Source organism: Oryx dammah, unplaced genomic scaffold (genome assembly GCF_014754425.2).
Source record: "Oryx dammah isolate SB20612 unplaced genomic scaffold, SCBI_Odam_1.1 HiC_scaffold_11209, whole genome shotgun sequence".
NCBI lineage: Eukaryota > Metazoa > Chordata > Mammalia > Artiodactyla > Bovidae > Oryx > Oryx dammah.
This window is the reverse complement of record NW_024080602.1, coordinates 3,837,546-3,864,841: the sequence shown is the minus strand read 5'-3', so window position 1 is coordinate 3,864,841 and position 27,296 is coordinate 3,837,546. Positions and strand designations below refer to the sequence as shown.

At 37.3% G+C, this 27,296-nt stretch overlaps 1 protein-coding gene across 4 annotated transcripts in view; it reads left to right on the top strand.

Annotated features, from left to right (window-relative positions):
- LOC120860892 (dual specificity mitogen-activated protein kinase kinase 5) overlaps positions 1 to 27,296 on the top strand; it is a 263,217-nt gene that overhangs the window by 53,532 nt on the left and 182,389 nt on the right. For all 4 annotated transcript variants that reach the window (XM_040236605.1, XM_040236604.1, XM_040236606.1 and 1 more), the window contains one exon: positions 5,987 to 6,051. In XM_040236605.1, the coding sequence (XP_040092539.1) occupies positions 5,987 to 6,051 (65 nt within the window). The remainder of the gene's footprint in view (positions 1 to 5,986; positions 6,052 to 27,296) is intronic.

Sequence of the window (27,296 nt, the reverse complement as noted above, 5' to 3'; positions counted from 1 at the left end):
ATCTTAATTATCTCAGATGCTTCTTCAGTGCCTTCACATGCTGACCTCTCCAAGCCTCATTGGCATTTCATGAATCAAGTGCTTGTAGTGGAGCATGTCAAGAAGACAAAGCTGGGTCCCCGTGCTTGTCCTTTAATATCACCTGTAACTTGGTGGCCTAATAGATGTGTGTGCCTTAAAATGATGACTGTATGGTGGTACTTCTGGAAACCTTACTTATTTAGCATGTAATCTCTTGAATATAGTTAGAAAAAGTAAATTGATTTGGTTTTGACATCTGATTGTCATCCAGAGTGTGTGAATTCTAGTCCTTAACTATTCAGTGTTCAGCTAAGGAGAATCTGGTGTTGTATGTATAATCTTATTGGTCCCCAAATTTTAGATCATGTTTATCTAATAGTACTTTAAGCAGCCAAAGTTTTTGTTTCGGTTGAGGTCCACATATATATCCCCCTAGTGCCCTGCATGTTTTCAGACACAGGAAACAAAACCTGACTAAAAGCTGAAATATTGAACCTAGGATATTTATGTATCTCCAACATGTTTGCATTCTAGTTACTAACTGTAACTTATGAGTTATTTGTGTTCTTCAGCTGGAAAATATATTTCAAAATTGACATAAATTAAGAAGCTTTAACTACATTTGTTCAACCCAGGCAATGGAAAATAACCTGTCATAGATTCTTTAAAAAATGAAAAACAGTTTATTTTCAGGGCAAAAAAAACCAAACATTCTGAAATGTTCCTAGTATTCTGAATCTAATGCCATAAATATCTTAGTGCCCTCAGTTAGGAGATTCTCTTTGGTGGAGAATTGTCACGGCAATGATTTTTGACACTTAAAGATTGTTTATTGCTTTCCCTGGGGAATGTGATAGCCCCATGTTAAACAGCTTGGGATTTCCTTACTTTTAAGGATTAGCCATTTTACGTTTACTTTTATTCACAAAACAAAACAAAGAACTCCCACCTTTGGAAGTCTTCAAAATACCTCCTCCTGCTCTTAATTCCTCAGTCCTTGGTGCTATCAGGTAAGTAAAGAGTGAGCGAGATTGCATTGCAGTGAGGTAACATGCTCCATTGTGGCGTCAATAAATTTCTGGGCTGAACACTGACACCACTTGCTATAGAAGATGTAAGTCACATTTAACGATACTTTAACACTTAAGCGTAGTCTTTTATTTTAGTGGTTTATGCTCTCAAGCATTAATAATGATTTGCCTTTCCACTAGCCTCCACTTAGATTTAATAAGGAATTCATATTAATGATTAAAAGAAAGGGACATGATTCTTCAAGATAATCAAATATTGACAGGTTAGAAATAGCTTTCTGCCCGGGTTCATTGATATAGGTTATGTGATATAAATATTTATTTCTTTTCTGTCACTCAGAGTAAATGCCACCAATTGATTCAGCATTGATATAGTGTCAACAGTTCATAAGAAACATTTGACTGGCTTGTGTTTTCCGATTAGTCTCTGCTGTATAAAGTGGGATTTACTAAATCTCTCCAATTGTCTGCTCATAGAGTGTGACTGCTTTCTGAAACCATTATTGCTTCGATTTGTGAAGCAAAGGTCTGGTGATAGGACTGGTTTCTGTCAGACCTTTACATATAAAAGTAGGATTAATTGAGCATTTTTGTTTTAATGATTTGTAAGCGATAGGTACTGATTCTTCTTAATACAGGCAGACAGTAAACAAAGAATATTTTCTTTGTTGATCCATAATTGAACTCCATTTCATTTTCCTCATTAATTTCATTAATACTGTATTAAATCAAACATTTTTTAGGAAGTTTAACATTTAGTCATTGGAATGAAGGCACTGTTTTTCTGTAATCACTTTATGATGGAGGATTCCTTTTTTTCCTGCTTGAAAAAAAAAAATAAGGTATTTTTGGCATGTTTTATTGAGTGCCATAAGTCAGTACCACTGCTGTGTTTTTCCCACTTCAGTTATAGTGCAGTGTCATCTGTTTAACATTGGCCCTTGATTTGAGACTGATTAGAAATGGCCCAGTGGGTCAATTTAAAGGATTAAAAAAGTGCCGTTACTCCAAGGATGTATGACTTTGACCTTCGCATCTCTAAAGTTGTGTTTCCTCGTTTTTTTTAAAATAATTTGTAGGAGATAGTGACAGTGTTTTTCTGTTCCTAATTACTCAAGTATAAATGTACTGTGAAGTCGGAAATCTAGAAATAATTCTAATCCTGCTACATGTTTGACTGTTTTGTGAACTTCAGATACCTTTAAAAAACTTCCTGTGTTTGGGGGGAAAAAAAAAGGAAGAAAAATAGTATTCAACGTAAAATTAGCTTTAAAAACTGTCCTATTACCAATATATAAAAAACACTTAGATTCTTCCAATTCATCTTAGGTCTAACCTAAATGTGGATGAGAGTGTGTGTGTCCAGACTGTATGACAACTCGTCTCCCCACACCAACAAAACCTCCCCACCCTTCCTGGCGCCCCCTCCACCCCCCCGCCTCTTTTTCAGCAGCCTCAGAGCCCAGTGCCCCTCGCGCGTCACTCAGGTCATTTGCTAGCATGGCAGTTGACACATAATTGTAACTCTCGGGGTTTTTTTTCTTCTTCCTCCCTCACATCTGTTATTCTGCCTTTTATTTGCCCCTTTTTTTTTTCCAGTTGAAACAAGGAAACTGACTAATACTGAAAAGTTATTTGGTATCTTTAATTGTATAAAAACTCTTTTACCTCTTATTTAAAATAAAAGAGCTATGTGATTTCTCTTCTTAAAAACAAACATTGTAGTTGATGAAATTGCTCTTAACTTTTGAGTGCCCTTCAGTTGATTATTTTCCTTTCTATGGGCCAGTGACCACTGATGGAGAGGCTGTCCCTCCATACTTACCCATGAGATCAAATGAGATCACGGAGCAGAGTATCCTGAAAGAGTCAGTTCTCACCTTGACTAGTTACGTGACACAAATGAATTGGCTTATAAGCTTAAAATGTTGTAAAAATATATGATTTTTATGTTACCTGATCTCAACTGTAATATTTAAATACTGTACTTTGTAGGCTTATAAATCCCACTTTTGTATCATAATGGGCTCTGTTCCTAGGTTTCATTTTAGAAAAGTTGAATTAATATGCTTTTCTAAGCTAAAGAAAGCAGATATGTTGTTAGCTATTTGTTTATCCCTTTAATGATTGTTTCATATTTAAGATCAATTAAAGTAACCCATTTTGATCAGAGATAGACAATTCTTAAAATTTTTTGTAATCAGTTCATAAGCTTTACCCTAATAGTTTTCCTTTCTAAAACTTCTGACATGATTAATACATACATACTGTATAAAAATTAGAAGGTTCCCATAGGCAAAAATATCTGATATTTTTAAATAGAAAAATCTACCAGTCTATTTACAGTCTAGGCAGATTTCTATATAAAGCTTTAAAACATTGTAGAAACAATTTTTTATGGATACTGTTTTTTGAGTGACATAGTTCTAGAACTTATTCTTTAAAACCGTTTTTATCTTTATGATACTCTTACAGTCTTTCGCATTATCTGAGGGAGTCCGAATTTCCACCCTTGAATTTGCCTGAACATTGTATTGGCACGCTCATAACACTTGTCTGTACACAACCCCCCTACACCCTAGATAGCCTCCGTAACATCCCCATATCGCTGAAGCTTTCAGCCTAGCCCCTGCCTTTTTTCTGTCTACCACTCCTGGTTACGTTGGAGTGCTAGGTGGGTGACTGCTCCACTTTTTTTTTCAGCCTAGGGGTTTTTAAGGTAAAAAAAGACTGATGTTGGGATTATAATGGTTGAAGGTACTTAGAGACCTACCCCTTTGCTTTTTCTGCCTCCAGCAAAATATCACAAAATCAAGCCCCCTCTAAAGTCCTAGGTCTCTCACAGTATGTTATTGGAATGTGTAATATCACTGAGTCTTGATACTTATATTTTTCTAAGAGGAAACTACTGTTCCTTATACCTGGAAAGTTCTGATGGTGTGGTGTAGATGGAGGTGATATAATCGGACTGTGATGTCTCTAGGTCCCAGATCCTATAGCTGCATCCAGCTTACCCTTAAATCTCATTGCTGCCAATTCAGGATTTGTGGACATTGAATGAACTTTCTCCTAGAAATTTACTTCAGGCCATGATGAGGATACAGATTGTTCAGCAAGTTACTAGTACAAATTAGGTTGTTGCAGTAATGTTTAGGCTACCTTGAGGAATGTTTTCAAGGAAGTAGCCTATTTGTACCCGCCAATATATACTGATATTTACGTACGTAAATATTACATATTTTATACTGTTTGATCAAGGTAAACCCGGTAGCAACTCTGCTAGTTTGTTTAGCATCTCAAGTTACTTTATGTGCAATTTCATGCTGCTTTAAAATTTGTCATTTGGTCCAGAATAATGAGATTTTCTTTTCTTCATGCCACATATTTTATATAGATTGAAATATGTTTTATTTTCTGTATTAGTGATTTAAAGGAAATTAAGAAAAGGATTTCCCTCAAATAGAAAAATTTTGTCAATTTTTATGACTCATCTGTCATTTTGCCTCTGACCCTAAATGTAGTAATTAGCTGGTTGCAAATTACATCAGTTAGGTTATACTACAATTAAATTAGGTGCTGAGATTGGCCTTTATACATTAATCTGTCAATATTCTTTTACAGTTTGGCAGAATGGCTTAGAAAGGAAGCTGTTTCTATAACTTCCACTGTATTCCTAATTATCACAGTTCTCTGAAGCTTCAACCTCAGAAATGTATAGAAGGAAAATATTTCCCTTGATAAATGGAGCCTTGTTTTATTCCACTGGTGAAAGTTTAGAGTAGAGCAAAATATTTAAAGCTTTACTATAATGGTCTGAAAGCAAACTATTTTTTTTCCAGGTGATACTGAATTAAAAACTCCATCCATTTTCTGCCCATGCAAGGCAGTGCAATTCCTTGGAAATTGATTTTTTTTTTCAAGGCTTACTATGGCTTTTCCCAAGCTTTAGCTATATGGAAAATAACATTTTATTGAATCCACTTAGTGAATAAAGTTGGCAGTTAATTTTTAAGCAACTGGACCAGTGTGTAGAAAATTACTGAATACCTTAAATAGAATCTGACTAGTCTTAAAGTCATTTGATAAATAATTACTTAGGGAGTTGTTTCAAACTCTAAAACATTATATTGTGGGTACTAAAATAATTTCACTTCTATTCACTATACAAATGAGAGTAGTATTTGTGGTATAATAGTTTTACAGAATCTGGGAAAATGTACATGTTGCTTTATATAATAAATTAGAAAATGACTTTATATGAATCACATGCTTACTTGTTTTCCTTTTATGCATTACAACATTTTACTATATGTGGCTTTTAAAGTATGTTGATTTGGCACTTTTCCACAAGATTTCTACCCAGCTATTGCTGGGTACTAATTTATCATTCCCCCCCCCGCCCAAAAAAGCAGTGTCAACTCTAGGAAAATCATTAACATTATTCAGTTAGTTTGTTTAATGTTAATTAGAGGGTCACTTGAGTTTTCAGGGGCTGATGTATTTACAGATTGTGCATTGGATTACTAGGGGTGTGTGTGTGTGTGTGTGTGTGTGTGTGTGTGTGTCTTGCCAAGTCTGACTTTGGTTACGTGCAGTGCTGTTTGGCCGTGGTTATTGTAGTGCTGGAGACTGTTCTTATCGGTATCTCTGACCTGACCCTTTTGAGCGATGTTATATCATTCCATTTTGACACCTTTTATCAAACTTTAATGAAATGACCCAGGCAAACAAATTGTCATTAAACTTTCCATCACTTTGTCCCTTGGTATCATCTTTTATAAATTGGACAGCAAATGTTGTATTGATCTTTTCGTTCTTGCAGCTGAACTTGAAATGACCCAGACTGCTTGTTGTTTATGGCCCAGAGTTGCTTTTCCTTGACATTTCCATCCGCAGCATGACACCCTTTCTGTTTTTCTTTCTTTCTTGTGGAGATGAATGAACAAGACATACGGTATCGAGACACTCTTGGTCACGGCAACGGCGGCACAGTCTACAAGTGAGTAGTCAATTTTGTTTAAACTTTCTCTCTACTTTTGCCAGATGTTGGTATCCAAGTTCTCCATGGCAGAGATTTTTAAATGACCACCAGCACTTAGATTTTATTTCCACATGTGACTCCAAAATTCTGTAAAGCATCTATTTTCTCAGAAATTGCTTGGAAAAGTGCATTTATATTGCCTTTTTAATATTTCTGAGTCTGCATCTCTCCTGGGTGAGCATTTAATAGTCCACCATTAACAAGTATACCTTTAACTGGCCTGAAGTTTAATGCATTTTTTTCACTCTTTTAACACCATTATTTTTTTTTAACTTGCCAGCACCCTATGCTAGTCCCCTGCCTGTTTACACCTATGCCCAGGGGAAGACAAACCTTATAAATACCATTGCTTTGCCCTGTGTCGACACTTAGTGATTCAAAAGCCTCTTCCTGTTGTGCTTCCTTCTCTCCTTACCCTACACCCCTGAGAGAATATCTACACATTGATGAATATGTTAAGTTATAAAATTCTCCCAAATTCTGGTTGCAGTGATCTTAGCCTAAAGGAGTATTCATTTTCATATTAAAAAATGCTAACCGTAAAAAATACTTCTCTCGACAGGGAAGTCTTTCTCATGCAGTAGTGCAAAGTTTAAACTACATAATGTAATATCTGGTACTTAATAGTCTGCAATGATGTATGAAAAATATTCCACTAGGAATTAAAAAATCCATATTCTGTAAGAAAGCCCTGAGGGTGTAATAAAGCTTTCCTCCAGAGAGCTGTTTTCCATATATACACTACCCCTGCATCACATTATAATTGTGTTTTTACCTTAGATATTTTACTATTGATATTAATATATATTTGCAAAGTTGTACAATAATTAATTTATGTTCTTATTGGTTACTGATTTTCTTAGAATTTTGAGTTCTTACTAACCATGTGAATATAGTTAAAAATTGCCCTGTTGCCCTTGAACATGAAAGGTCACATCCTAAAATTCCAGAATATCATCAACTCAGATGCAACCTTGGCATAGAATTAGATTTCTCAGGTTAGAAGCTCCTTCAAAGTTATCTGATCCAGTTCCCTCCCTAGGGCTTTGATCCTCTCTGTAGGTAGAGCCAGGAAATGTCCTTTCTCCTAAAGTCCTTTAACATAGTCCTTTAAGAATATATGTTTACATATTTGAATGGTTTTTCCTATAGGTGACTGAGTATGGCGAGTAGTTGATCTGAATGTTAATTGCTTCCACTATGCTAATTCAGATAATTAAATAATAACACATTTCATTAACAATCCTTGGGTCTTACCCTCTTGCCCCTTAAAATGTGCGATGTCTAATTTGTCTAAAGAATTTGAGGTTACCATTGTCATTTCCTGGATCTGTACTATCATTCCTCCCCATGCAACCCCTGCTACTGCTGCTAAGTCACTTCAGTCATGTTCGACTCTGTGCGACCTCAGAGACAGCCTCCCACCAGGCTCCCCCATCCCTGGGATTCTCCAGGCAAGAACACTGGAGTGGGTTGCCATTTCCTTCTCCAGTGCATGAAAGTGAAAAGTGAAAGTGAAGCAGCTCAGTTGTGTCTGACTCTGTGCGACCCTATAGACTGCAGCCTACCAGGCTCCTCCGTCCATGGGATTTTCCAGGCAAGAGTACTGGAGTGGGGTGCCATTGCCTTCTCCATGCAACCCCTAGTACTGCATAAATAGCATTTCTTCGTTCTGGTCTTCTCCTCCTCACTCTTATCTGACTTGACTTTTTACCCTGTCCTGAAGGTTCTTGGGTTCAGGTACCATTAGAAATAAGAAGAAACACGTATACTCAAATTGCTTCTCTTGAGTTCCCTAAAGGGAGCAGTTTTCAAAGTCTCAGCCTTTCTTCTTCTTAATGCTTTTATGCTAATGTTCAGGTGTAATAAAACAGAAAAGTTTTCTAGCAATTCTTTGAATGCCTTTTATCAGCTTTGAATAGAATCTAAACACATTTCTTTAGATATCTAACCTACTTAATTGTGTTGTTTCACCAAATGTTTGACTCTTGAGCATGTTAATATTTTTAAATTGAAGGCCTGCTGTGAATTTACTGTCCTGGTTTATTCTAGAGAGGAGAAAACACAAGACCAAACCCCAGCAGATAATTTTTATTGGAAATAATATTCTATGTGTTAAAATTTTAATTTTTTATCTTAAATCAGGTTTATAAAAAAAGGGGGAGATGGCATACAGGGAAGTAGAAATAACATGCCCATCCAGCAAGGGAAAATTACAGCATAAAATTATGTTAGTGTTGTTTTTCTTTAACTGTTATCCTTAATTGTAGTAAAAACATAAAAATTACCATCTCAGCCATTTGTAAGTCTACAGTTCAGTGGCATTAAGTGCGTTCACATTGTTGTGTGACCATCAACACTGTCCATCTGCACAACGTTTTTGTCTTGCAAATAATTTCCCATTCGCCTGGCTAATATTTTTAGCTAAGAAGCATGGCTAGAAGTTTTCTTTTTATCACAGTCACAGTATCCAGGGAGGGTCCTTAGCGTGAGTTCTTTAATTTGCTAGGATGCCACAGTGACATTAGCAACTTCTCCTGGGTGTATTTGGTTGTCTTCCATTGCTAATGCTCAGAACATGTTGTAAGATTCAGTATGTTTTTGACAGTGGTTGTTTATGGAGGGTGAGTGGCGGTGTCACGATCATTTCAGTACTTTATGTCATAGATTTCTTATGAAAAGAAGACATTTCACTTATTGCCTAGGTGATTCTTAAGGAGGAGAGAGAACATGAAGATCTAAAATTACATAACCACTTGTCATTGATCAGTTCAATTCAGTTGAGTCGCTCAGTCATGTCCAACTCTTTGTGACCCCATGGACTGCAGCACGCCAGGCTTCCCTGTCCATCACCAACTCCCAGAGCCTACTCAAGCTCATGTCCGTCACGTCATTGATCGTTGTCATTGATCATTGGTCTTCATTTCTGTCTGGGCTTCAATTTGTGGTGTTCTCATATTTCTGGCTTTTAGTTCAGCACAAAGAAATGGTATAATCATCAAGAAATGAAAAGCCACTTTACTAAAGTCTCTATAAAACTGAGTGTTTGATGTGTTATGATTGACTTTCTCCTATACTAAGTTTACCTTAATGATGTTGACTATAAAAACTGTGATTTTTCAAACAAAAATGATTACATTACAGGCTATGCTACATAAACTAGATGAAGAAAATATTGGAAAATCCACTCATTGGTAACAAAACTGCCTAATGGGCCTATTTTTTTTTTCTTATAAAGAATAATAAAGCTAATAAATATGAAGCAAAAGTTGATATTTCAGTCTTATTTGCTCCACTTGAGATGTTGTGAATTTTAAGGGATACGATATTGTGTAACTACAATATATATTATTTAATAGTTGATCACATTTTCATCCTTTCAGTTTGGATATTCTCCTCAGTTATACAGTATGAAATTCTGGGCCTATGTATTTGAACCAAATGTGGATTCTGTGTATAACCCCCTGCTGAACTCATGATAGCGATCCAGCCAGGTAATTTTAAATTGTGGTATCTCTTGGATTATTAGTTTGGATGAAATGGATCAATTCTAGGAGAAAGAAGTATTTAGGAAAAGTAAGTGAATGTACTTTAACTGCTTCATTTCCTAAAGTACAAGTTGCTCCAAAAAATAAATCAGGAAGCACACATGTACTATTCCCTTCTGATAGATTCACAATAAATTCTGAAAACTTAGAGGAAATAGAAAACAGTATGTGTTGTGGTTAAGTATAGGGACTCTGAGTTTGAATTCTGCATCTGCCACTAACCAGCTTGTGTGATGCTGGGAAAGTTACATAGTGTCTTCTATCTCAGTTTCCCTATGCATAAAATGGGGATAATACTAATACCTATCTTATAAAAGTGAGCTTCCCAGGTGGCTCAGTGGTAAAGATTCTGCCTGCTAATGCATGGGACGCAGGAGGCTGGATTCGATCCTTGGGTTGGGAAGATTCCCTGGAGGAGAAAGTGGCAACCCACTCCAGTACTCTTGCCTGGAGAATCCCATGGACAGAGGAGTCTGGTGGGCGGTAGTCCATGGGGTCACAAGGAGTAGGACAGGACTTAGCAACTGAGTACACGTCTTACAAAATTACTGTGAGGTTAAATTAGATGTTCCATAAAAAAAGCTTAGTACTGTGACTGACAATGTTCATGATACTTACATGAACTTACTACTGTTCATGATAGAAATGAACAATGATAGAGCATTAATCCCTGGGCTTTCTATGCTTACTTGGCCATGGGATTCTTTTCTTGAGCAAGATCTGAAAATATCTCACAGAATTAAAGTTGTATTCAGTTAACTTTGAGAAATTCTGCAGTATGATACATAATATATTTCTGTTTCCTTTTGTTCTTTAGTTGCTTTATGAATGTGGTTTATTTTTATATCATATATTATTTTAAATAGAAAGATTTTTCAAAATTTCAAGGTATATTCTCTTTTATTGTAGTTTACTTCCAAATTGCTATAAGACAGCTGGTGTAATGGCAAGCCTGTTTTACCACTGGTAGAAGCTGGGGCTCACAGTCATGTAGCAGAGCCAGCACTCTACACAGCATCTCTTCCTTTCACTCTGTTTCTCCCCGAGGCAGTGTTTCCTCAAGGTCAAGCAGAGTCCATTGCATTTACTTGTATTTTCTAGTGTACCCGGCTCAGTCCTAAGGATAGAAGAGATGCTCTGTACATGTTGGCTGGAATGAGAATGAGGCCAGTGGAGGTTTTTTTCCAAGCAGGTTTTAGCAGAGTTTTTAATTGGATCCTCCCCCATATCTAGCTAGTTTTAGAGGCTGCATAATTTTGAGCCTGCATAATTGTTTTAGAACATGCACCAAGAAGCATAGGAATTTCTAAACTAAAAGCATATGTTTGAATGATTAATTTTCTTTCACATATTAAAAACTGAGTATTTGGTATCCGCTAACTCAACATTCTAGTTACTGTCCTTTTTTTCTTGGATAGTAAGTCACGTGGAAATGAAAGTAATTAATAGGCCCAGTTACTTTGAAAACGTTCTATGATAATGAGCCAGGCACTCAGGTTTTTTGCTTCTTCAGTGCATTGTTTGAAGGAGTCGCATAAGCTCTGGGTCCAAAAATGAAGTAGTATCTACCTCTTAGGACTTAGGCCATGCTGAGTCAGTTAGCCAACACACACTTAAGGTTCATCTGTTCTCTTTCTTTAATGCAATTGTTTAGGCTAAGACTCTTGCTGTCAGCTTTCTGGCCATGTATTCTAATCTCAAGGTAGTGGAAAACACTAGTGAATTTTCTTTCTTTTTTTTTTGAATTTTCTAAATCTAGCTGCTTCTTATGGTACAGTTAAGAGTGTAACCTGGGTTTGAAGTAGAATTTTCTCAGTGGTATAATCGGTAGCATGTATGCTAACTACATGATGTTTCAAAGATCGGATATATACCATTATTTAACAATTAACTTGGCCATATCTAGAGATAAGAGAGGAGGGAAGGGTTAATAATTCTCAAAGGTGTTGGTCTTGCCTTCTTTCTGTTGTCTTACCTATATTATGAAATATTTGTTGGGCAGTAGGGTGGGGATGGTTCTTGTAGACGGTAACTCAGATCATGTGAACTATTAAATTGTATTCTACCCTTATGATATGACTTACAGGCCAACTAAAACATTTTTGTTTGAGGACTGGACTTGTATCAGCCCATTGCAGTTAACATGATTTATTTCATGAAAATTAGAAGCTGTGGTGGTCAGTTATAGAAAATGAAAAAATACATGAATTGTTGCCTAATTAAATGCTGTTTAATAAACAAAATATTTTAAAACATAGGTTTCCTGAAGGGAAAGTGCAACCAAGAGGGTCTTTGATGTAAATATTGGGAACCACATAATACCGAGAAAAGCTCTGATTTCCTTTTTCACCAAACAACCCAAAGGTGCCAAACCAGAAACAGTCATAGGCCTGACCCCAGTTTCTCTAACAACTGCATCAGTGACCCCACTTCTTTTTGTTTTCCTCCCTGAAGTGCATCTTGTAAATTAAGAGTAGTTTTTAAATGGTTTTGATATTGACCCAAGAGCTAGGGTGATTGTTTGATTTATTTTAACTTTAAATTTCCAGTCAAATGAAGTGCCTTTTCCTTGCAGCCAGGATCGTATTTTAAACAAGCAAATAAGACATCATCTTAATGTAAAATTAAATACTTATATATGGCTGGATTGTATTATAGTATCATGTGACAAGCAAGGATATTAAATATTTTCAGAAAATCAATGAGCATTTGTCAAATAAAATTAATTATGTACACTTCCCTCTCTCAGCATTTACTGTTACAGGTTTGTTTCATACAGTAATGTGTCTTGTATCGATTAGAACCTGAAGAATGAACCTGAGCTCCTGACTCTCGGCACCTTTCCCACCTTTGCTGCCCCATCTTCACGTTCCCATAACTTCACCCACGCTCACATTCATTACAGCAATGATGGATTATTGGCATCCAGCCAACATGACAGGATGTCACAGGTCGCTGAGCAGAGATTTTCAGACTCTGTTTCCACCCAAATTAACTATTATTGAAATAGTTTATTGAGATTGAAGTATTGATCATTTTCTGCTAACCTTGGCTTAAGGGAAGGAAGAAGAGGCGGGGGTGTCTCTGAAAGACACTAAATTTCATTTTTAAAAATCTCATTTATTTAGCCTTTTCTTCTTCCTTTTTTTATAGCCCTTATTGTTTTATTGCTTGGAAAAGGGTATCTTGGCTTTATTTTTATGACAGTATAATTATACTTCAGAAATGCACTTGATTACTATGGGTAACAAAGTTGTTCTAGTATATTGGTTTGGCCAATATTGCTACACAAACAACTTTTCAGTCAATTGAGTCTGGTAAAAATCAATACATTATGGTAATATTTCAAGTAAGAATTTGCTGAATCGAAGTATTTCAACTCTATCTCCTTTTAGGGAAAAATAGTTTTGAAGTAGCAAGACTTCTTTCTAATATTTTATTTTAATAAAAGTGCTTTCTTTATAGAGAAATATAAAGTCCTCAGCAGAAGTGGTTAAGAACAGATAAGCAGTGGCAAACTTCTGTTTTTATAGGGTGGAAGAGGTCTAGTTTCCATTAAAATCTATTTTCTGGCTGCATTAAGAGCGTATAGCATCTGGGTTTGACTTTGTCTCACAGGGTTAACTTTTGGATTTTTGTGTCTGGTTCTGGGTACTGACTTTCCAGAGATATGGACAGTTCAGAGACCACTCAGAGGAGCATGGGGAGAATAAACAGGGGTCTGGGACGTTGTGCCATCCAGTCCTCCTTCGTTCATTAGTGGGCACCTTCTGAGCGTGTGCTGTGTGGAGGGCGCTGCGTCAGCTGCTGGGGAGAGCAGGCGCTCATCGGCCTGTGTCCAGATGGAGGGAGACATTTTGTCGATAGGTAAGTAGAGGGCCTCACAGTCTAGGCCATGTGTCTCTGTGGTACACAGGCCCTTGCGGGCCAAGGAGGGAGTGACGACTTTTAGCTCTTTCCTCAGGAGGATTCAGAAAGGGCCTCATGGAGGAACTGTTATTTGAGTTGAAAAGTGATCAGAGGAGTTGGCTGCCTTTTATCTGAATAAGAGAAAATCAAGAGGTCCCATGACAACTGACATAAAGTCTGAAGGGCATTCCTGTAGACAGAGGAGCAGGTTTTTCTGAAGGCTTACCTCAGATTGCTTGTCTTGAATGTCTGTGTGACAGTGCCTTTGGTTAGAGTGAGCCATGTACTCTTCCTGCTACTCTTCCCACCAGCCTGTCCTCCCTCAGTTCAGTTCAGTTGCTCAGTCGTGTCCGACTCTTTGCAACCCCATGAATTGCCTAGAGGTCATTTGGACAGATGTCTTTCCAGGGCCCAGTGCCACTCCTTACCTACTGTAGACACTTAGTGTTTTAGGAATTAACCTGCAGAGGCAGTCTTCACAGTCTCAGGATGGATGCAAAGTATTGTGCATCGCTGGGTGGCTCTGGCTTCTACCTTAAGCAGAATGATACGGCTTAGTGTTCAGGACTGCTGAGAAAAGAATTCACACCTAGACTGGACATGAAAAGACTGCAAAGGTTACTCCTGAGTGTAAAGTTCCAGAATGAAATTTAGCATTCAGCTACCATAAAAATGTTAATGGCAAGTATCATTTGGTTTTGTTCTTTAAGATTTTGTCTTATTGTATATTCGTTGAACATATACTCACCAAGAGTCACTCTGTGCCGAAGCCGTCCAGTAGTGAGTAACACAGGTGGCCAGTGCTCCTGGAGCTTGTTCTACGGGGGCAGACAGACAGCAATCAAGAAAATGAATACCAAAGTAAGATGATATCAGACCTTACAAGTGCTGTAAAGAATGCTCAGCAAGGCTTGTCTGAGGAGGGGATCCTGGAGGAGCCGGTCATGGGAGAATCTGGGAATCCAGAATCCAGGCAGAAGGAACTGCTGTGGAGAACGCCCTGAGATGGGTGTGAAGGTGTTGTGTCTAGGAGTGTGGTTGGAATTGGAGTAGAGCAAGCTCAGTGGACGGTGGAGAAATGGGAAGGAGCCTGATCATGTGGAATCTTTGAGATCTCGCTAAATCCTTGCCAAGAAGCCTGGTCAGTATACTTAGCCCCTTTTTACTAGTGAGAAAGATAAAGCTTGGAAGGGTTAAGTGGCATGCCCATGGTCAAATCAAGATTAGAACTCAGTATCAAAACATCGAGTTGTCCACCTCAAATTTCTTCTGACACTACATCAGTACTTGGCCCTACTTCTCAAGCCAGGTTTTCCTTTTTGTCATCTACACTCTTAAGTTTCTCAATTTTTAACTGAAATTATTTTTCAGTGTGAGATCTAGATTAATATATGATCTTGAAAGTCAGTGATGCACCATCTCTAGTTGTTAATTTTAGGGGCTTTTTAGTAGATGTTAAAACAACCATTACTTCGCTGACAGAATTACGGCAACATAACTTGTTATTTGGTCTATCCTTTGGGTCTCTTTACTTATCAAAAGCTTTGAATTTAATAATTGGATCCTGAGATTAATTCTATGGTTGTGCTAGAGGAGTTGGAGCATTTCTTGATTTATAAGACACATTAAATTTTTCTAAACTATTTTACAGTATCTGATGTGTTAGAAAATTAACGGCTCTTGGTTGGCATATAGCACAAGCAAATATTTGTATACCATAGCATCTAGGGTATTTGCTTAAATTGCTTTTTTGGAAAATAATTCACTGGAAAGTACAAACCGCATTTACTGTGTATAACTTTCTGCCACGTTTTTTTTTTTTTTCTTCATTGCTCTGTCTTTGGTTACCTTGCTATAAGAGACCATGTTCCTGTTAAATTGCTGCCTTACTGGAGTCGAAGTACTGAATTGGAGGAGCAGGTTACTAAATGAGAGGGGGAAACAGCAATAGAGACTTAAGCTCTGGGTATTAAGCATCAAGTTTTTTTAAACATTACTTTGATTTTTAAGTGTAACTTTGTATTATGTTATCCTCTTGACCCTAAAATTTCCATATGTTTCCTAGTCAGTACTACAAAAGAAGGAAAGAAAAAGACAGTATTATTGCTCTAAGCAGAACTGTGGTTTTTGTTTTGTGAATTCAAATAATGAAATGAAGAATGTTCAGACAAAATTAGAACTTGCTTTAGGGCACAATCAGTATAGCATTTTAACAAGCTTAGTGTACTTGGAAAATATACATTGTGTAAGATTCTCAAGCATACTGATTCTATTATGACTACTAACTATAGAAACAAAATGTAACAATATACTATAGTCAATAAACAAAGCTCTGATTAAACCATAATTAAGTTTTCTGAAAAGTTATCTTAAAAACTATGAATAAAATATATTTTTATGTTGTCTGCACAACAAAATATATAGCCAATGAAATTTTATAATTGTACAGAAAATGATAGGTGGGATAAAATTACAGAGTGAATTTTTACTACAACACATGTGCCCAGTTTAGTTTCTGTACACCATTTGTTTTTTCTTCCTTTTAACTTTTTTTGAAAGTTAATTTTTTAGTGTTGCAGAGTGTAAGCCTCAGATAGCGGGCTGAAAAGGCAAATGAGAAGTTTCTCTGCTTCCCTGAAAGCCTAGTAAAAGGTTTTAAGGCCCTGCCTTCATGTCCCTAGGATGCAGAGGGTGCTCAGAATCGAATGGTTGCATTTCTGTTTGCACCCTGGGCCGCCAGCACATGCCAAGGGTTAACGCCAGCAACACTGCAATGTGGCTGGGTAGAATAGGTGTCACCAACATCGTGTAACCTGTGATGCAGTCCTGAAATCAAGGGATTTCTCTGAGGACTTAAAGCAAGACAAGGGCTAGAACCACTGTTGAAAGTCATGCTTTCTTATTTCTTGATGCTTTCCCAGTGCCCTTTTTAGTAAACAATTGCATTTTGATTCTGTGAGGAGCTAAAGTAAGCAAACTATGTGCAAGCCTAAAATTTTCTGATGGCATTTTCTAGCACATATACTACAGCTGTATGTTGTATTTTTATTTTTTGCATCAGGTACGTGTACCTTACAGATGACTCATGTGAACAAACAGCTGTCTTCTTTCTTCTCACCTTTCCTGAAATTTGTAATCTTTGAACTAAGTGATTAACCCAATATTTAAAACATTAATTCCTGTCTCCAGACTTCAGTCAGTTCCACATATAGTTCTGCAGAAATTGCATCTTTGGGTTTTTCTCATTGCTCATGATTTTGTGAGTGCTTTTGTGTATGTATTTAAATAGTTGTTGGAGTCTTATAGATGTTTTGGCCTCTGATCTTTACAAACAAGTCTGGTTTCTTCCTCCCATGCAGACCCCTCTCCCTTTCTCCTCTCGTTAATCTTACTTTAAAAATATATGTGATGTCTTTAAGCCTTAATCTCCTGAATAGATTGGAGAATCAGCTCCTCTTGACTAATCTCAAAGGACTTTGTAAAACAAAATGTTACTTAATTTTTGGAGAGAATGTTCTAATGCAGTTTATATATTCTTGGAAGTTGCTACAGATATCTCAAAAAGAAGAGCATCGTGGAATTTAGTTTAGAATCGAAATACTTCCTTCTGTTGTCCAAAACATAGAGGCAAAGATTTTTCTTTGCTTAAAGATGACTCTCCCTGGATGGTGTAAGGTATGATGGTAGTTTGAGTGTTGTTCATTTTTTAGGTTACAGGAAAAAGTCCCTCCTGGTTTGTTTTAACCCTAGTCATGATATGCCAGTTTCATGAAGTCTGTTATGCAGAAAAGTGCACAAAATGAAGATAAAGTGCCTCTCTTCAGCCTGACAAAAGCCATTCCTTTGCAGAATGGTAGCTGCAGCGAAAGTAAATAAGTGAATGGACAGCAATCACAGCCTAGTTGATGAAACTGTTCAATTAAAGCACAGGCATTTACATGGTGTAATTTCCCTAAATTGCCAATGAGCCCCTTTAGACACAACCAGTGTTCAAATTGATTTCAGCATTGATTTTGGCTGAAGCTGATAAATTTCTGCTTGTTAGTTAAAGTAATTTTGCAGAAGACTTTGTACTGCAGTATTGAAGTGTTCATTTAGCTGATGGTTAAAAGAGGAGTTATTTACAGAGGCCTCTACTGTTGTTCTGAGATGGGACAATTCCCCAATCATCTTTTACTTTTAATTTTTTAGGCTTCAGTATACCAATCAATAGGTGATTGAAACTGATTAAAACTTATCCAACCAGCTGCCTATGGCAGTTTAATTAGAAGCTGGATGATTCTTAAATTAAAGTTGTCTTATTTTCATTGCATAGCCATCTTCCAGAAGAATAAGAGACTAACAGTGCTGAAAACTTAAAGTTTGGCTTTATTAAAGTATCTAGCAACTATTAAATCACTCAATAGCTATTCCTGAGGCAACTCAGAAATGTATTCAGAGGTTTTTGCCTTTAAAAGGTTAAAAGTAATAATGTGCTTATTTGCTAGCCAAGAAGAATTTTTTGTGTCAAAGGGATAATCTCTAGGATAGTGAGATATATGGAAGAACCACCATTTGTGATGTATATCATATTACACACACAAGATGAATGTTTGAGCTTTACTTTTTAAATACTGCAGTACAGGATGAAACTAGCCATCATGATGTTCTGTGCATCTCCCTGCTGAAAACCATCAGCTTTGAATTTGTATTTTTTTGTTGTGTTTTGAGGCCTTGATTAAAATCAATCTCCAGAGAATGAAACCCCACTATTTTCAAATAAATACATGTTGACGTTTCACCAGTATTGTGGGCAAGGTTATAGAAGAGAGATTTTTGTTTGTTTGTTTTGTTTTCCTCTCCCAGGGAAGCTTCCCCTTACTCATTTTCTCAAGTGTGGGACAATTTCTTGAGTTTTTAATGGAAATGGGTTAATATTTCTGTCATAGGGGACAGATTACATCTGGTACTACAGGGAAGAAGGGGATAAATGGCTCACTTTTCAGAGGTGCATTTACTCTTTGACCCACTGGGGTACTATTTAGTGTTCTAGGAGAGGTAATTTAGTAAATTGTACCCCAGTGGCCTGAAAAAGTTAATGCAACTCTGAAAAGTGAGTCATTCAATCGATTTTCCCTATTGCTTTTTAAAAACCAGCACTGACCATATCCAGAGAACCTTGAAGACAACTGGAATTAGAGGATCTAGAAGCAGCCCATCTATGTTCACACAGACTTGTTTGGGACAAGCATTGGATTTGGCTGCAGAGGAATTTGAACCCACAGCCCAGTCCAAAGCTTCAGTCAGTTCAGTTCAGTTCAGTTCAGTTCAGTCACTCAGTCGTGTTCGACTCTTTGTGACCCATGGGCTGCAGCACTCCAGGCTTCCCTGTCCATCACCAACTCCTGGGATTTACTCAGACTCATGTCCATCGAGTCGATAATGCCATCCCTCTCATCCTTTGTCATTCCCTTCTCTTTCCACCTTCAATCTTTCCCAGCCTCAGGGTCTTTTCCAATGAGTCAGTTCTTCGCATCAGGTGGCCAAAGTATTGGAGCTTCAGCTTCAACGTCAGTCCTTCCAAATATTCAGGACTGATTTCCTTTAGGATTGACTGGTTTGATCTCTTTGCAATCCAAAGGACTCTCAAGAGTTTTCTCCAGTACCACAGTTCAAAAGCATCAATTCTTCAGTGCTCAGCTTTCTTTATAGTCCAACTCTCACATCCATACATGACTACTGGAAAAACCATAGCTTTGACTAGACGAACCTTTGTTGGCAAAGTAATGTCTCTGCTTTTTAATATGCTGTCTAGGTTGGTCATAGCTTTTCTGCCAAGCAACAAGCGTCTTTTAATTTCATGGCTGCAGTTACCATCTGCAGTGATTTTGCAGCCTGCAAAAATAAAGTCTCTCACTGTTTCCATTGTTTTCCCATCTATTTGCCGTGAAATGGGACTGGATATCATGATCTTCATTTTTTGAATGTTGAGTTTTAAGCCAACTTTTTCCAAAAAAGGTTCTCTAAAGCTTAGGAGATAAGAATCTTGAAGCAGTTGTTAACCTCACCAAGCCTTGCTTCCCTTATCTGTAAAATGGGGCTAGTAAGAATATCTGCCTTACACATTTTTTAAACCATAAAGCACAATTGAATGTTACTTATTAGTAGAAGGAGGTTTTCTGAAATAGCCATTTTTATGTCTCATTTTGGAAAGTGACTTATTTTTAGCTTTCCACTATGAGCAGAGATGATATTGTAATCAAGCTGTTTCAGGAAAGAAGTTTCCTAGCTAGTTAATCGTCAAGATACTCTTCTTTCCCTCCCACATGTGTTGCCTCATTTTTTCCCCATCCTCATCATGAGGCTTTCTCTTGCCTCTGTTTTGCCCATTAACATTCTTTCAGAAGCTTTGATCAAGAGATCACTATAACTATAGCTTCCTTAATCTCAAAGGTACTTGGGCCATGTATTAAAAGACATTAGCTTTTAACATCAACTCTAGTTGATGTTAAAGGCTTGAATAAGGCTGTATCACCTTATGAAAGAAATATGGAGGAAGTGATGACCACATTAACTTTGAGACAGATGTGGGAGTAAAAAAGGAGAACCAAAGTAAATAGAAAGAAGAAGAAATCATGAAATGTAGAGTTAAAGTAGCTCTTCTCTGGTTGGAACTCTTTCTAACCCTGCCAAGTTTTCTATATTAAACATTAGGTTGGTTTGTGAGCCCTGTGTATGATCAGCATCTTGAATGAGTTGTTAATATGTGTGGCCTAATAACATGTTTGATTTGATACTTAAACAGTCTGGGGGGCCCTGTTGCTTAACCATAAATCATTTTACAATCAGTAGTCAGCATTTGTAATGGGTTTTTAGGCAGAAAGAACATTGGCATAGACTGCTATTTGAACTAGTACAGTTTATATAAAAGCTTTTTACAACTGCTGTTTACTTTGGATTTCCTGTTTTAACAGCTAGAGCCTGGCTAATGTGTTTATCTATTATGGGAGACAACAACTGTCAGTGTTGATTTCCCTGAAACTATTTGAATTTTTTTTTCCTGTGGATGGCTATTTTGTTATGTGACATATTGGTAAATCCACCCCCAAAGAAACCTACCAAGAGAATAAATCTCTAAAATGATCAAGCAATAAAACAAAATTTTCGTTAATTGAACCATAGCTAGTTTACATTTGGTTCTTGAAAGCATGTCATTGCATTAAAAGACAACATCCAGGGTTTTTTTTTTTAAAATTAATCTCACAAAATAACAAAATATTTTTGTTTTGTTTGTGTATGTGTGTATTTCTTAAGCCAGAGCTTAACTACTGGTTTCACCATTTTAGTGACTGGCTTGTTAAGTTTTCCATTCATTTGGAGAATTTCCAACAATTGATAGTGCTCTATAAATAATTCACAGTAATTGCATCCTGCTTTTCACTAAGCTTTTATGCAGCATGCTCTGTGAGAGTGGAGCTTAAGTCAGTGGCGTTTCTTCCACATGGTGTGTGAGAGAATTGCCCTGCCCCCTCACAGGTAGTGTTCTTGTGTTGCTGTCATGATTAAAAGTCATCATATGTGCAATTACTCTTGAAATCCTGGTTCCAGGAGGCAAAAAAAAAGGGAGGAGGCGTATTTCCCTAGTCATTTTGATGACGGTTTTACTAACAGAATGACACTTATCACATGTCATATTATAATTTATGCTGAAATATGAAATATTTGCAGTCAGATCATAAGTCAGTCCCCCATTCTTAAATTATATCCTACCTCGCAATTAGAGAAGCACAAGTATTCCCTATTATAAATTCTTTCTTCTCATAATTGAAAATAATTTGATTAGAAAGTATTTATAAATTAATATGCAGAATAGTGTCATAGAAATTAGATGCCTACTTTAATTGTATGAGATTGTATAAGCTTTATCAGAAAATATATGATGAGCTCTAGGTTATTTATTTTGTGAACAGGAGTCATCTGGGCCGATTCATATTTTTTCGGTTCTCTTAGAATTTGAAATTCTAAGCATAAATAATTTCAGTAAACATTGTAAAATACAGATGCAATTGATCTTATGCATGACATAAATTTGTGTGGGAGTCCAGATGTTGAAATGTGAACACAGGTTGCTTCTCCCTTATGTCCTGTGTGAATGTAGGACTTTTTAACATTTCATTTTCAAATTTCTCCTTTTCCTTACACACTTTTAAAGATTCTTATAGAAATTCTGTTTAGTTTTTTGGATTGGTGTATCTTTTAATAAAATCTAATTAGGACCTAGACGAAAGTTAACACAGCTCTAACCTTGTGTGTGTTGTACTAGACCCATCTTCATATAGAAAATAATAAGATTAGTTGCATTTGTCCCAAAATACTGCGTTTGAAGTCAGTCACATGTTCTTTTGGATACTTGCCCCGAGCAAGGTACTGCACTTGGCCGTGTCGGAGATGTAACACCAACATTCAGGGCCTTGGGAGTACTGTTCTGTGGGTTCTGTTGCTGGCAGACGTTCTGTACCTTCTCATCTCCTTTACTGGTTTCTTCTCAGCTCCCTGATTTCTGGATTTGAAGTTGTTCAGGTCCATTCCTCATACCTCGTCTCTGTTTAATTTAATTCCTAATTGAGGGACTTCCCTGGTGGTCAACTGGCTATGACTCTCTGCTCCCAGTGCAGGGGGCCTGGATTTGATCCCTGGTTAGGGAACTAGATCCCATATGCTGTAACTGAGAGTTTGCATGCACAACTAAGAATCCCGTGTGCCTCAACTGAAGATTCCACATGTCACAACAAAGATTGTAGATCCCCATGTGCTTTAACCAAGACACACGCAGCCAAATGTGTATGTGTGTGTTAGTTGCTTAGTCGTGTCTGACTCTTTGCAACCCCATAGACTGTAGCCCACCAGGCCCCTCTGTCCATGGGATTCTCCAGGGCAGAACACTGGAGTGGGTTGCCATTTCCTTCTCCAAAAGGAACTACAGAAAGAAAGAATGTGAAGTTGCTCAGTCATGTCTGACTCTTTGCACATGGACTGTAACCTACCAGGCTCCTCCATCCGTGGAATTTTTCAGGCAAGAGTACTGGAGTGGGTTGCCGTTTCCTTCTCTAATGCAGCCAAATAAATAAATAAAAATATTTTTTAAAAATTCCCAAGTGAGATTTTGTAGTTTCATGGCTTTACATATCATCTCTATGTTGATGAAGCCCAAATGTATATCTCCAGTCCTGTCCTCTGCCCTGAACTTCAGACTCATATCTAATTACCAGTTGAATGTCTTAGGCATTTCAAAGTTACCCAAAGTGGACATTTCCTCTAAAATCTGTTCCTTCTTAGTTTTTCTAATCTTTACAAATGGAAACTTCATCCTACAGGCTGCTCATGACAGAGACTTTTCAGTCACTCTTCTTTCTTCTTTTTCTCCCAGACCATCCGTTATATTAACCCACAAATCTTGTTGGCGTTTCTTCAAAGCTGTTTGAGCAAGTGGACCACCTCTGACCTGCCACGATATTCTAAGCGTCTATTATCTCTTGCCTCCCAGCTACTGTTCTAATTTCTGTCCTTAATTTCCTACAAAGAATTCTCTTTACCCAACAGCCAAAATGAACTTTCTGAATATAAACTCTCCACGTGACCCTGTGACTTTTTATATCATTCAAAATGATAGCCAAAGACCTCACCGTGGTCTAAATGGTACTAAACAGTCTGTCTTCCCGTTACCTTTCTGACTTTGTCTCCCACACCTGGTCGTCTTTCTTATTCCACTTCCACACACGTCAAATACACACTTCCACCTTAAGGCCTTGAACTCCGCATGTCCTCTGCCCACAGTCCTCTCCTTCTGACTGTCTAAATGGTGTGCCCCTTTACTGCTCACATGTAACTGAATGAGAGGTACATTCCTTAATTTCCTCCTACCTATAATATCTTTTTAAAAATGCCCCTAATCTTGATCACTGTCTATATCCCTACCTTTAGTCTTTTTTGTTGCACTTCTGCTATGTGACATATTGTGTATTTATTTGATTATTGTCAGTCTTGCCCCACTAGAAAGTAAGCTCCAGGAAAGCAAGAACCTTGTCTGGTTTGTTCTCTACCCCAGCCACAATGCCCAGCATTGTGCTTAACAGTTGGACATATGCATTATTTATTAAATACGGAAACTAGGTATCTAAGCGGAGAGGGTGTCATATACTCTGGTAGAATTTGGGGATATAGCAGTGAAGAGAATGGACCTTGACCCTGACTTGAAACTTGCAATAAAATAGGATAAGATACAGACCCTATATTAAGAATTTACAGATTGTTTGGTAATTAGTGTTTACAGTATAGTTAAACCAAGCATATACTAGTGAAGTTATATAACACTTTTTAAGAAAAATAGTATTAGCAGCAACATGTGGCATATCATAAAACATCAGAGTAGTTTATGCCAATGGATGAATTGGCATCAACCACAAGATAGGGAAACATAAACCATAGGATAGGGAATATGATATGTGGAATTTTAGTACATTCTTCTTCTGAATTCCATGTTCAGCATTCACAGTATCCTGAAGTAAACTCATTTCAAATCATTCCCTGTGTATACTCTGTCTGTACTGGGAAGAACACAAGCAGTAAATTGAAATAGACCTGAATTTGAATCTTATACCTGCCATTCATGAATTCTTATTACCTTAATATCGCCACATCTGTTTCTATTATTATCTGTGAAATGTGGCTTATGTTACATACAACACATAGAAATTAGAATAATTCTGTGGACTGTTAGAAATTATTAGTTCCCTGTTTCATTTTTCTTTCTCCCCTTTCCTGACTACACCATTTACTTATTATCTCACAAATATTGAGTATCTATGATGTGCTAAGTATTTTGCTAGATACTATATATACATTGTTGAATGAAGTTGACGTGGTCTCTGCTCTCATGAAGCTAAAAAGTACAGGATTATATATTTAAGGATGACTAGATAAGAGTCTGGAGAAGGCAACGGCAACCCACTTTAGTACTCTTGCCTAGAAAATCTCATGGACAGAGGAGCCTGGTAGGCTGCAGTCCATGGGGTTGCGAAGAGTCGGACATGACTGAGAAACTTCACTTTCATTTTTCACTTTCATGCATTGGAGAAGGAAATGGCAACCCACTCCAGTGTTCTTGCCCGGAGAATCCCAGGGACGGGGGAGCCTGGTGGGCTGCCATCTATGGGGTCTCACAGAGTCGGACACAATTGAAGTGACTTAGCAGCAGTAGCAGCAGATAAGAGTCTTCTGTTTCTGTTAATAAACACCATAATTCTATGATCTTTGCTTGAAATTTTAGGTTTAGCCTCCTCATCCCCATGTGTCATAAATTATATCTGGCCAAAGTCTTCTATCTATGTCCCCTTTTCCACATCTGGTAATACTACCTGGATTCATATTACCCCCTCTTACGTACACTATAGTAACACCATTCTAAGTGCTCCTTGCTCTTTCAAATAGTGCTGTGGTAATCTGCAGCCAGAGTAAGAATTTTAAAGTCTGATCATACCACTCTTCTGTCCAGGAACCTTCAGTGGCATTTATTGGCCAGCAAATTGTAGATAGCACGTTTGCACCAATAATACAGAAAGCTGAAGGACAATGGTATCCTCTCAAGATGAAAAGGAAATAACTGCCTCAGTTAAATTATCACTCAAGAGTGGGGAGGGACTCACCTGGTAGTCCAGTGGCTGAACTCTGTAGTGTCCCTTTTGGGGTGTCCGAGTTCAGTCTCTGGTCAGGGGACTAGACCTCACATGCCATGGCTCAAAAGATCCTGCATGCCTCAACTAAGGCTTGGCACAGCCAAATAAATAAATAGTTTTTTAAATGCTTTGTGGTGACCTAAATGGGAAGGAAATCCAAAAAGGAGGGGATATGTGTACATGTATCGGGTCTTCCCAGGTGGCACAGTGCAGGGGGCTTCAGAGATATGGGTTCAGTGATTAAGTCAGGAAGATCCCCTGGAGGAGGAAATAGCAACCCACTCCAGTGCTCTTGCCAGGATAATTCCATGGACGGAGGAGCCTGGCAGGCTACAGTCTGTAGGGTTGCTAAGAAGTTGGACAACTTGCAACCAAACAGCAATAACAATCCAGGATAGTAGAGGGAGAGAGATGATAAATGGAAAAGGTGATAGAAATAAATCTATATGTATCAATAATTATAGATTTATGTTGCCAGTTAGTAGATTGGTTAAGTTGAACTTAAAAAAATACAGCTATCTGCTATTTTTGACTATTTTAGCATATGTTTCTAAAACATGAAGTCAGAGTAAGATTGAAAGGAAAAGGTTCGGGAAAAGATATTAGGCAAAAACTAATCAATAGAAAGCTAGTGAGGTTATATTAACATAAGACAAAGCAAATTTTAAGGCAAAAAGTTTTGTGGGGTTTTTTTAGGGATGAAGATAGAAAGGACTACTATATGATGATAGAAGAAAAAGAATATATAATAGTTTTAAGCTTGTATATAGTTAATAACATAACCTTAAAATACATAAAGCAAAAAGAAAAAAGCTTGACAAGGAAAATTTAATAAATCCACAATCATAGTAGGAGAATTGTCTTTCAGTAATCAATAGATGAAACAAATAAAAATTAAAGATATAGAAGACTTTAACATCATCATTAACAAGCTGACCACATGATCATATAACACTCTTTTCAATCATATTGAGAGGATAGAGAGGTATAGAGAACTTAAGAACTGATTATATACTAGGGCACAAAGCAAGTCTTACAGGTCACTTTTTCTGACTATAATACAATTTAGAAATTAATAATAATAATCTTAAACCTCTTATTCATTTGAGAATTAAAATACACACATCTGAGTAATTTATGGATTGTGTAGCACATTATAATGGGACAAAAATATTTGCAACTGAACAGGGAAAAATACTATATGTGAAAACTCATGAGTCCAAGTCATACTTAAAGGATAGTTTTTTATATATGTGTTAGAAAAGAAAAATTGGGTATTAATAGGTTTAGAATCTATTAATAAAAACTAATAATTTTTTAAAAGGGCAATTTATTCATTCTTCCAACAAATATTTATAAAATTTGCCCAGTACAGTGTTAGGCACTGGAGATACCATATAGAGCAACAACAACAAAAAGTCCCTGTTTTCACAGAGCTTGCTTTCTAGTGGTTGGAGACAAATAATAAATTGTGTAGAGTGTCGATGAATTCTGTGAACAGTAAAGAAAGAGAGAAGGAGCTGTTTTACATAGGATAGTCAGAGAAGTAACATTGGACCTGAAGGAGGTGATGGAACAAGTCGAGTGGGTATTAAAGGAAGAGTGGTCCAGGCTGAGATGTAGGTAGAAAGAGCCTGAGGCAGAAGGATGTTTTGTGGAGCAGAGTGAGTATGATGGATAAGGGAGATTTGCAGAAGAGAAAACGGAGCTTTTTCAGTCTGTTTTAATGGTTTTACTCTTAAAACACCCAACTACCCTGGAAACTTTCTAGCTTCCTAACGTGTAACACCCACTTACTCTGTGCCAGGCCTTGTCCTCTATGTTTTGCTTATCTCACTAAACCTCACAAGTCTGTAACTTAGAGACCAGTTTCCCCTTTTCAGAGTTAAGGCACGAGAGACAAGGTGAGGTTTGATAACAGTCTGTGTTCACATTAAGTGTCAGAGCTAGCATCAGAACCCAGGCAGTGTCTCAGAGCATACAGCCTTCCCTCCTCTCCCTCCCCTGACAGGTTGGCAGTGGTTGCAGAATGCTT